Raw genomic sequence first — 12,556 nt, forward strand, 5'->3', positions numbered from 1 at the left:
TATCTCTCTCTCTCTCTATGTCCACTACTTGATGTCCATATCCCCACCCCCCACCCCCCCTCCACACTCCTGATTGTAAATAATGTAAATAATTCAATGTGATTATCTTGTGTGATGACTGTATTATGATGATAGTATATATGATAGTATATATCTGTATCATGAATCAATTTAAGTGGACCCCGACTTAAACAAGTTGAAAAACTTATTCGGGTGTTACCATTTAGTGGTCAATTGTACGGAATATGTACTTCACTGTGCAACCTACTAATAAAAGTCTCAATCAATCAATCAAAATACACTCTTAGTCATCCACTCTTATTCATATACTCTTATTCATCCACTCTTATTCATCCACTCTTATTCGTATACTCTTATTCATACACTGTTATTCATATACTCTTATTCATATACTCTTATTCATCCACTCTTAGTCATCCACTCTTATTCATACACTCTTATTCATATACTCTTATTCATACACTCTTATTCATATACTCTTATTCATACACTGTTATTCATATACTCTTATTCATACATTCTTATTCATACACTGTTATTCATACACTCTTATTCATACACTCTTAGTCATACACTCTTATTCATACACTCTTATTCATACATTCTTATTCATACATTCTTATTCATACACTCTTATTCATACACTTTTATTCATATACTCTTATTCATATACTGTTATTCATACACTCTTATTCATATACTCTTATTCATACATTCTTATTCATCCACTCTTATTCATACACTCTTATTCATACACTCTTATTCATATACTCTTATTCATACATTCTTATTCATACACTCTTGTTCATCCACTCTTATTCATACACTCTTATTCATATACTCTTATTCATATACTCTTATTCATACATTCTTATTCATACACTCTTATTCATCCACTCTTATTCATACACTGTTATTCATATACTCTTATTCATACACTCTTATTCATACACTCTTATTCATACACTCTTAGTCATCCACTCTTTCCATCCACTGCGGAGGTCGAGGAAGGCAGTCAGAGTCCAGGGGGAAGATCGGCAGGTGAGGCGCACGGCTCACTGCGGAGACACGGATGTACTGTGGGAACAGGAGATGACAAGGACAAATAAGGACTAGGCACGAGGGAGACAAAGCGAGCAAAAGAGAGAGACACAGATGAGGAGCCAGAGACGTGAAGCTTACTGAATCAGGGCTTTGTTCCGGCGTGGAGTAGTCAGTGGAGTGAGCCTTTATGCTGCTGCTTCTCGTCAAGACCAGGTGCGTTGATTGATGATTGCCGCCGGCTGTGGAGGCGCGTGGCCGCGGTCTGCGGGGCGCGTGCGGGGGCGTGTCCTGCGGTGCTTGCAGCGTAGCTTCGAGGAGCTCCTGCCGAGGAGGGAGAAGCAGACTGCGCGAGAGCCGTAACAGTGCCCCCCCTCTTATGCGAGGCTCTCGACGAGCGCCGGAGAGCTCCAGGGTTGACCTGATAGAAGTCCTCCAGAAGGGTGGGGTCAGCAAGGTAGGAGGCCGGCACCCAGGATCTATCCTCTGGACCATAACCCTCCCAATGTACCAAAAATACCAGGCCCCTACCTTGCCGACGGACCCCAAGGATCTCCTTGACGGTCCAAACTGGGTCACCGTTTTCCAGAGGGGTAGGGTCAGGGGAAGAGAGTGGAGAACTGGAGACAGGCTTACTCTGGGATACATGGACCACCAGATGTCGCTTCAGCAAGGGGGGTAGAGACAGACTAACAGATACTGTTGGATAAGCTCAGAGCAATCGGATTTAACAAAACCTCATGGAGCTGGATGCAATCCTACTTGGAGGGGAGGAAACAGGTGGTAGAGGTGAACGGCACCGTGTCCCCCCCCCTCTCAGTGAGCTGTGGAGTCCCCCAAGGCAGTATATTAGGGCCCTTACTGTTCCTGGTATACATAAACGACTTGTCATCGGCATGCGACTGTGAATTGTTTTTGTTTGCGGATGACTCGGCCCTGCTGGTATCCGGCAAGGACAAGTCACAGGTGGAGAAAATCCTCAGTGCTGAACTCTGTAGAACTTGCACCTGGCTCGCTGACAACAAGCTATCCATACACTTGGGTAAAACGGAATCCATCCTGTTTGGGTCCCACATCAACCTTAAGAAAGTCAATGACTTCACTATAAAAGTGGGTGACGTTGTTCTCACCAGGAAAGATGAGGTCACCTACCTAGGTTCCATTCTAGAGGCTAATCTTTCCTGTGATAAAATGGCAACCAAGGTAATCAAAAAGGTCAACCAACGAACGAGATTTCTCCATAGAATCTCCTCTCTGGTCAACAAAAGCACCTTGAGGATTCTGGTGGGAACTCTCGTTCAACCCTTTTTTGATTACGCATGCACCTCCTGGTACCCTAGCACCTCTAAAACCCTCAAATCTAAACTCCAAACATCCCAGAACAAGCTAGTCAGATTACTTCTAGACCTCCACCCCAGATCCCACCTCACTCCTACCCACTTCTCCAAAGTGGGCTGGCTCAAGGTGGAGGACAGAGTAAAACAACTTGCACTGAGCCTAGTCTATAAAATCCGCTACACCTCCCTGAAACCGAAGTACATGTCAAACTACTTCCATAACGTAAATGACCGCCATAACCACAACACCAGGGGGAGCTCCACTAACCACGTTAAACCCAGATTCCGATCTAACAAAGGTCTTAACTCATTCTCTTTCTATGCCACATCAATGTGGAATGCACTCCCAACAGGTGTAAAAGAAAGCATAAGAAAAAGTATCTACATTTGATTGTTAACATTTGATTTATATATGTTTATTTTTTTAAATATTTTTATGAATTTATTAATCAATCAACAAAACAATACACAACAATGCAATCCAATTCCAAAAGCAAACCCGCCCCAGCAACACTAAGAACAACAGTAAACAGAGCAATTGAGGACACACAAACATGACACGGAACAATCCAAATGTAGTGAAACAAAAATGAACATTATCGACAACAGCATCAATACTGGTAACAATTTCAAAACAGCAGTGATTAAAAATCCCTCATTGACATTATCATTAGACATTTATATATATAAAAAAAAAGAACAATAGTGTCACAGTGGCATACACTTGCATCGCATCTCATAAGCTTGACAACACACTGTGTCCAATATTTTCACAAAGATAAAATAAGTCATTTTTTGGTTCATTTAATAGTTGAAACAAATTATTCTTGAGACAAGATTTCGGGCCCCAATGACATATTTATTTGAGAAGCTGTCTCAGAAAATTATGATATAAAACAATAACTCCCCAGCTGGAGCCTTCCTAGTCACTGTTGGACCATGACTTGGATTTGAACCTAGTACCCTTTGATTGGGAGCTAGCTGCTATAACCACTCGGCTATCCTTTATCTGCCAATTCACAGTTTTCAGGCCCCAATGACATAACCTGTCGTAGTAAACTAGGATATAAAACAGCAACTCTTCCAGTTGGAGCTTTCCTAGTCACTGCACGACATGACGTGGATTTGAAACCAATCCCCTTTGAGTGACAGCTAGCTGCCTTAACCACTCTACTATCATTGGTCTGCTGGAGCCAAGACTTCGGGCCCCAATGACATATTTAATTGAGAAACTGTCTCAGTAAACTATGATACAAAAAAGTAACTCCTCCAGCCGGAGTTTACCCAGTCACTGCTCGGCCATGACTGGGATTTGAACCCGGTCCTCTTTGATTGGAAGCTAGCTGCTTTAACCACTCAGCTACCCTTGGTTGGCTGAAGGTCAGATTTTGGTGCCCCAATGACATATTTAAATGAGAACCTGTCTCAGTTAACTACAAATGGACGTGTAAAAAAACACTGACTCTTTTGGCTGGAGTCTTGTAACCTGACCGGGATTTGTACCCAGTACCCCTTGGTGCACAGTTACCAGTGTTAACCACTCAGCTACATATATATACTGTACATACTGTATATGTATATATACATATACAAAAATTAACATTTATACCGTATATCTAAGGGCTGTCAAGTGATTAATTTGTTTTAATCAGATTAATCACACTCTAGATCTGTGATTAATCACAGATTATTTTTCTAGCATTTTTTAAATTTTATATATATATATATATATATATATATATATATATATATATATATATATATATATATATATATATATATATATATATATATTAGGGGTGTAGGAAAATGTGACATACAATTACAACATCTCTCTAATCCTTCATGTTTTCCTCATTTGCTGTTTTGGAACAATCTGGAGTACCCACCGAAGGTCGGCCGGGATAATATAGTGATGGAACGAGATATTTTCCATATTTAAGTGTTACTTCTTTCTAAAAACTCCTATAGTCATATTTACATCAGCTAATGTCTCGTGTGGTACAAAGTGCTTGGATTCGAGTGTCCTTGAGTAGACAGGCAGAGCGCTGTTGAGACTGCCATAACATTCCTAAGATAACGAGCACAGGGGAGTGCTGAGCTTGGGGGGGACCGAGCTAGACCGATCTGGACCGGGCTAGGGAACGCTTGGGTGCTGGATTGGTCTCATTATTGCCAAAGCTTTGACAATAAACAACGAAATACCAACTACTGCTTTTGGTGGTCAATTTAACATCAGCTTATTTGCCATTAAAAGAACTTGGGAGTGGACAGCAGACTTTGACTTCCTTGGGAGGAAGAGCTGTCGACGCAACAATTTGGGGGCTTCGTCCGAGATGGCACGCTGTTGATCGATGACTTCTTGCAATCTTCTGGACAGACTCAATTGGCCAATTCAAGGTGAGCAGAACCTTTCTTTTTAGATAAAATCTGCGTTAGGAGTCTGTCCTGAAGTCTGTAAGTCAAACACTATATTGTACCCCAGACGCAGAGCTGTGATTTCGATAGATTGATTGCATTTTTGCCGAGCCTGCCATTGCATTAAAATTGTAAATAAGTGGTCAACTCACGGCATTGTGTCTCGATTACCGTGACGGGCAGTTTCATTGACGAGTGAACTAATAGTTGGGTGTGGCTCACCCTGGGTAGTTGGTCGCCGCCTAAAAGAGCAACGGGGTGATAGATCCCAGTGTGATAAGACACTAAAACTAAGGAAGCGGGTTGATAGATCCCAGTGTGAGAAGACACTAAAACTAAAGAAGCGGGTTGATAGATCCCAGTGTGATAAGACACTAAAACTAAAGAAGCGGGTTGATAGATCCCAGTGTGATAAGACACTAAAACTAAAGAAGCGGGTTGATAGATCCCAGTGTGATAAGACACTAAAACTAAGGAAGCGGGTTGATAGATCCCAGTGTGATAAGACACTAAAACTAAGGAAGCGGGTTGAAAGATCCCTTTGCGTTGAGGGCACTAGAATTAAGAAAATATAGACACAATGGCCTTGGAGTGTGCAACTCACGGCATTGTGTCTCGATTACCGTGACGGGCAGTTTCATTGACGAGTGAACTAATAGTTGGGTGTGGCTCACCCTGGGTAGTTGGTCGCCGCCTAAAAGAGCAACGGGGTGATAGATCCCAGTGTGATAAGACACTAAAACTAAGGAAGCGGGTTGATAGATCCCAGTGTGATAAGACACTAAAACTAAAGAAGCGGGTTGATAGATCCCAGTGTGATAAGACACTAAAACTAAGGAAGCGGGTTGATAGATCCCAGTGTGATAAGACACTAAAACTAAGGAAGCGGGTTGGAAGATCCCTTTGCGTTGAGGGCACTAGAATTAAGAAAATATAGACACAATGGCCTTGGAGTGTGACAAACAGAAATGTGATGGCGGCGGGGCAAAATGTGATGATTGGCTACCGTTCAATGATCAATTGAATGGACGGTTGTCGACAATGGAACTAGCAGGTAGAAAAAAAAAAAAAAAAAAAAAAAAAGAGAAAAAAAAAAGGAGAACGTTCCTTGAAAGGGTTAAGAGGGAGTTTACAATACTCGAAAAGTCGTGAACTCAAACGTCTGGTAAAATAAAAAATAAAAATAAAAATAAAAAAAGTAACTGGAAGTTTTATGGTAAAGTGAAACGCAGAGAGTGTGCTGCTGAGTGTGAGTGTGAGTGTGTGTGTGTGTGTGTGTGTGTGTGTGCGCGCTGGTGAAAATGGAACACTCAGGGAGAGAATTTAAGAGTTTGGCGTATGATAAAAGTAAACGGGGATTACGTGGAAAAACGAAATGCAGCAAAAGAAACGATGATTAATGACAGAATGAACTGATTGGTTTTTTGTCTGCCGCGCATGCGCAAGACAATTCAAACGACCCGTCCAGACTTTGACTGACACCGCCCCCTACTCCAGTGACAAGAGAAGGAGGTATTAACACGCCCCCTCTAAGATTGATCTTGCCTCCGAAAATTAACCCCTTCTACACGTCTGTCCATTTTCCTACGGCAGACATTTTTGACAAATGACATTAACAATAGGGGAAAAGGATGTTTATAACCTTACGTTACGTGAATGGTTTCTAGGACAACAGAAAATAGAAACATTGTGTGAAGTGTAAGGAAGAGTTAGGGAACAGGAGGTTGTTTGTAAAGGAAAACGAAAGTGAAAGAAAGATGAGAAAGTGACAAATGAAGGTATTCGTAAATGGTATGCTGTTGATTGTGGTTAGCTGCAAGTTTGTTTATTTGTTTGTTTAGTTGTTTGAGTGAAATGGGAAGAAATCAATAGGAATAATTAGATGCAAAATGGAATAAAACTATGAGTGCGATAGAAAATGAATGAATAAATGAAATAAGTTCATTTTGGTCATATAATCAACCATCAACCATCAACCATCAACCATCAATCAATCCATCAATGTTTATCTATATAGCCCTAAATCACAAGTGTCTCAAAGGGCTGTACAAGCCACAACGACATCGGCCTATCCTATACATTCACTGAACATTAAATTACCTGGAACATCAACGTTAAAAGAGAAAGTATTAACCGCTTATTTTGCAAGTCTGACCATTTTCCTCCAGCAGAGGGCGGTGCACACCAGACATTTTTGACACATGACAATTATAGGGGCCTACTTTAATATAAGTCTCTTGCCGATGCATACATGCAAGCCATTGTTGACCTTGTTTCCCACCTGTACCTCCGGGAGGGAACCTTTGGCCAAACACTTTGGACAAAGTTAACCCTGATATACACGGTGCCAAAAACAATATATGGCAGGACATTTTATTCATCCCATGCAAAATAGGGCTAATGACAGAGCAACAAGGAAACGACTACTTAAATTACAGATCGCTGAAGATAAAAGGTTAAAAGAACCAAAAGGTCAAAGATCAGCTAGGGTATATTCAGCAGTGGGTGACCTTGCTTTTGAGTTCCAACAGGTGGAGGAAAGAATCCTCAACAGACGTGCGGTTGGACTCGGGTGGTGGACAACACGATGCGTCAAAGCCAGTCTGGGGTAGACACTGTTTCGGCTGTGACCAGCCTGGTCACTGGAGTAGTGACTGTCCGAACATTTCCGAACAGGAAAGGTTCCGTCGTGCCAACAAACGCCCACATCAGGAGCCGCAGCAGGAAGTACCGACAGGACCCCTGCTGGACATGAGTGTCAACGGACAATTTTATCAGCCACCCATTCGATTCTGAATGCAGAGGTACCAAAAAAACTGTGTGCTTCCTCTTTAAAGGTCGAAGGCTTCGCTGGGGTCACAAGAAGGTTAACTGTCACCAAACCACTTCCGGTTCAGATTGCTGGACCTCCTTTACAGACTGTACCCTGACATTCAAATCGCAAAGAAGGAACATTCCTGGTGTTACCTGACGGCTGAACCACCCAGCTGCGACACCACTACCAAGCATACCACAGCCTGAAACAACAGGCTCTAACCAGGGGTGCAAATTAACACTCGCCAGTCGCCATTTGCGAGCTATTTTTAGCTTTGGCGAGTAAAATATTTGCCTAACTTGCCACGCTGGCGAGTTGAAAAAGTGAGGTTCACAACAGCAATAATGCAGCGCTTACCGGTACCTAAAGCAACACGGAGATCATTATTTTACCAAGCACATATTTGTTGTGATGTCACGTTCGACGTTCCGTAGACTAGTTGCTAAGAGACGGCAGTTAGCTAGCCTAGTAGTTAGCTTAGAGCGTGCACTACAGGGATATCTCTCAGGCGACAGTCACAGAGTGTACCGGTAACGTTACTCGAGTCTTAATAGCTAACAATCATTCTTCCTAGCCTTAAGCCTATAAATCTTATCGTTATGTGGCGCTTCCTGAAACCCATAGCTAAAAAGGCACGGACGGAGGAGGAGGAGGAGGAGGAGGAGGAGGAGGGGGGTCGCGATGCGAATGCTGCGAAACCCAAACCGACCAGCGCTGGAACTGGGGGGAGAAAGTTTCAGACGAAGTGGCTATACGACGATGCAGGGAAAAAACGCGACTGGCTGACTGTCAAGAACAACATCATGTTTTGCACTGTGTGCACAACTTTTGGAAAGGACAAAAAAAGTCAGGCGAGTCACTTTGTTGTGGGCTGCTCCTCGATGAAAGTTGAAAGTATAATATCACATGAAGGCACTCGCAACCACGACAAAAATATGAAAATAAAGCAAGCCAAGTCTGCCCCACTCCATGAAGCGCCCTCGGTGCAAGTTCTCACTAAACTCTCGGACGTAAACACCCAGAAGATGAAGCTTCTTTTCCGAAATGCGCACGCCATCGCCAAGAAAGGTCGACCCATCACCGACTACGTCTGGCAATGCAGGTAATTGTTAGCTGTGTCCTGTGTTTATATTTACATTACAAATGCCATGGATGTAAAGTGACAGTTTAATGATTGTGGTTACACATCGACAGTGACAGTGTTGATATATAGTTTGATGTCTGGATGTAATGTTACAGTGGCAGGATTGGATAGTTTAATGATAGTGGTAGCAGTGTGCTGCTGATATATTTTCATGCCATGTCTGGGGATTTAAAATTGGTAAATAGCTAATCATATATTGCTTTTGTTATTCCTGCAACGTGGCTGACATTTATGCATTATGCACTAGAAAGTATAGCTGTTTGAGTTCAATTGTTTGAATGTTTTTATACTCTCTTTCTTTTAAGCTTGGATGAGAAAAAGGGGCTGTCCGTGGGCAAAACCTACAGGAATATTTTTTAATGTTTAAATGTAAAAAAAATAATGTAAATATCCAGACAATGTTGAAAAATATTTAACTATTTCTTTATTCTTTGTAGCAATCAATGCACTGTAAAACTTGTATATTACTTAAATTTTATTGAATACAGATCTTTTAAAATCTTATCTGCACTGCATCATGCGTCCTGCTTCTAGTTTCATAGGATAGTAAAAAAAAGAATCTATATACTCTATATACTATACTGTGGCCCCTGGTTGGTTGTAGAATTGGTTTTAATGTGACGTGAACACTTCTACATGGCGGAATACAATGGTAAAGGAAATAGTTTGTTTTGGCATTTGGCGAGTAAAAAATATGGTTGGCGAGTATGTTTTTTCACCTACTAGCCACTTGGCGAGTTGGTCAAAAAGTTAGTTTGCACCCCTGGCTCTAACGGTGAAAACCCTGACTGACTGAGATGCTTCCGTGTGTTCTGCCACCCGACTCGCCATATGTTATGATTATTTATATATGTTGGAACTCAAGGTGTGGCTGCTCATGTTGACCTATCTTTGCAACAGCTAGCATGGTATAAGATGGACACAATTGTGTCCTACATTGTTCCCTTGCTCTCTGTCTCGCCTACAAAACCAAAGAACTTAGGTCCAATGATAAGACACAGCGTAGCTGCCAAACATTACACCGACACCCAAATACCACATTTTCAATTGTTTAGGTTTAGCCCATGGTTATGTTAAACACATAACTATGGGCTGCACTTTAGACACCTGTAGGCTACGAGGAGCTAGCAGCTACACAACAGCTGAGCTAGAACGACACATTACACATTTAAGCATATCAAATAATTATAGTTGCTCATTACATACACAAAGTTGCCATGGCAGAAGTCTGATAGAAAGTATTCAGTAACAAACGTGTCCGCATCATTCAACTTTCTACAACATGAGCTTGACTTAATGAATTATTGGGGCTACCAGGTGTGGTAAAATTTCAAAATACTATTGCTAAAGCATTCGCCACAAGGGTAGTATTTTTCTAGTATTGGTGACAATATAAATATAAGCATATTTGTTACTTTCACCATATTGAATAAGTTACATAAAAGCTAGGGTTTAGTTGAGTTTGAGTTAATTGTGATATTGCTAAGGGGTCCCCTACCCTAACACCACCCCCCAGTGGACCATAGAGGCTAAAGAGACAATCATTGACCTCAAACATGACCTGTCCTCCGCTACTTGACTATTAGCTGACCTTTTTCTGAGATGTTTCTGAAAGTGATAGTATGACTAACACAGTCCTTTTTTCAGAAACAGAAGGGGGTGAGTGAGGGTGGATACAGACTCCTTGGAACAAAATCGACAATCATCCGACTCTGACACATTCCATAGTTTTAACGTTTTTCCCGTGGGTAAGAAGTTATAACTAATTTTAATTTGAAAATAACGATTTTACACATCGATAGTAGTTAAATAGATCAAATTTAGAAAATGGAGGAGGTGAGGGTGAACCATGTATAGTCTTTGACTTCACTGATATGATCAATACGGTACAAGGGAAAAGGTACGTACTGACTTGTGTTGACAATCACAGTGGTTGGCCGGAAGCAACAACAACCTCAAAAGAGGATGCAATATCAGTAATAAATGACTTGTGAATGACCTAGTACCCCGACATGGTTTCCCCAAAAAGATTAGGTCAGACAACGGCAACCATTAAAAAAATACTCACTTAGCCTTGGTCGAAAAGGCTTTCGGACTAGAACACAGGTTTGGGGTACCATCCTGAGTCCCAAGGCAAGGTTGAAAGGATGGACCAGAACATAAAAAACTAATTGGCTAAAATCTGTGCACAGACCAAATTTAATTGGATTGACATGTTGCAATTAGCGTTAATGATCATTCGAAGGTCCGTGAATAAAACTGTTTTACCGCCCTTTGAGTTTTTCACCCTATGAGCTGCATACAGGTCAGCCATTCACAGGACCAGCAGCCCCCCATGGAAGGAGGACTCAGCGTAAAACCAAAATGGTATTTTACACAAAAAATTGCAGAATTTGTGTGCCAGTTCTTCTGTACAGATTCCCTTCCGCCCGCTGAGAGGGTCACGATCAAGGTCATCAAACGCAAGTGGACGGAGCTCAGGTGGACTGGTCCCTTCAAAGTCGTGGAACGGACGTCCCACGCCCTTCGACTGGCTGGTGGAGGGGACACCTGGTACCACCTCTCCCTCTGCACTATAGCTGAAGAACCTGACAGATCACCAGCGGATGTCATTGCTGACATCGCCACAACATCTGCCCCTCAGCCCAGGAGACGAGAGAGATTTTTTACCTACATTACTCTTTTCAACTTCTATATTGTATATCTTTGTGTGAGACCAATCCAGTATGCTAAATGTTTCTTAGTTTTTCTTGCTTGTTTGCAGCATAACTGTATGTGTCGTTACATTAAGTGAAACGTTTGATGTTTACCCCCGTTTTGTTACCTAAATTACTCTGATATTGATAGACGAAAGGCAGGATGTTGCACCCGGTAGTGTTCCCTGACGGACTGGTTTTTGGGCGTGTTCTACTGTCTTTGTGTCTCAGTTCATCCTTCCTGACGACAGTGACTGACAAGTGTCTAAGAACATACAGCGGACTTTAAATAGACTGGGTCAAAGGGGATAGCAAGACTTATTTTTTGACCTGTGCAGTGTGATTAATTACGGGGGACACAATAGCTATTACCGTGGTAATAACCTCTATATTTGTTACGACTCAACCCTGAACCATTGGTGTCGGATGCAGACAACATACTCTGGTAAGTTGTGCCCATCTTCCCTTTTATGTTGTTTTGGGGCTTGACCTGACTGATACAGACGCTAAAGGAATTATTAAAATTAATGTCCTTGAGAGGGCGTTAACTACCTCTACACCCTCTGTAGCACCTAAAGTACCACCCCACCTCGGTGGTGTTTCAAAGGCTCACATCCGTGCGTGCTAATGACATCACCACCGAAGGCCTGGTAACTTTGACCTTTGACCTTAGGAGCGGGTGCAGACAACCTGTGGCTCAGGTGGATGCCAAAACCTGGGTGACTGTGTTGCTTCTTCCGCTGGACGTCCCTTTTCCCACACTTACCCCGCCCCTTTTAAGTTGACTGACATGTGTACCCTTCTGTTGACAAAGCCACCCGACTTCTTCCCTTTGTGGCCCAAAAGCTGAATTACACGCGTTTTCAAATTACAGGACCCTCTCCGTCCCCCAACAAATTGGGTGACATCAACCATTACTGGTGCACCACACTGATAGATGGCTCTAGGATAGGCCCTTAGGCACGAGCTGACTTATTCTGGTGTTGTGGGAAGCACAGATTGTACATTAGAATCCCGACGTCAGCCGTTGGGCTTTGTGCTATGGTTAGACTGGTGACCCCACTCACCAAATTAACACCCCTTG

General features: G+C 42.3%; 1 protein-coding gene across 7 annotated transcripts in view; it reads right to left on the reverse strand.

The window, feature by feature from the left end:
• Nucleotides 1-957: 957 nt before the first annotated feature.
• LOC133645426 (uncharacterized) overlaps nucleotides 958-12,556 on the reverse strand; it is a 129,311-nt gene continuing 117,712 nt past the window's right edge. For 6 of the 7 annotated variants that reach the window (XR_009825101.1, XR_009825099.1, XR_009825100.1 and 3 more), the window contains one exon: nucleotides 1,023-1,098. Coding sequence is in view for 1 of the 7 variants with exons in the window: in XM_062040264.1 (XP_061896248.1) it covers nucleotides 991-1,098; nucleotides 1,204-1,710 (615 nt within the window). In the remaining 6 variants the exon portion in view is untranslated. Of the gene's footprint in view, nucleotides 1,099-1,203; nucleotides 2,240-12,556 lie in introns of those variants that run through there. The other variant, XM_062040264.1, reaches the window with a different exon arrangement.

The sequence above is a fragment of the Entelurus aequoreus genome, unplaced genomic scaffold (genome assembly GCF_033978785.1).
Source record: "Entelurus aequoreus isolate RoL-2023_Sb unplaced genomic scaffold, RoL_Eaeq_v1.1 HiC_scaffold_56, whole genome shotgun sequence".
NCBI lineage: Eukaryota > Metazoa > Chordata > Actinopteri > Syngnathiformes > Syngnathidae > Entelurus > Entelurus aequoreus.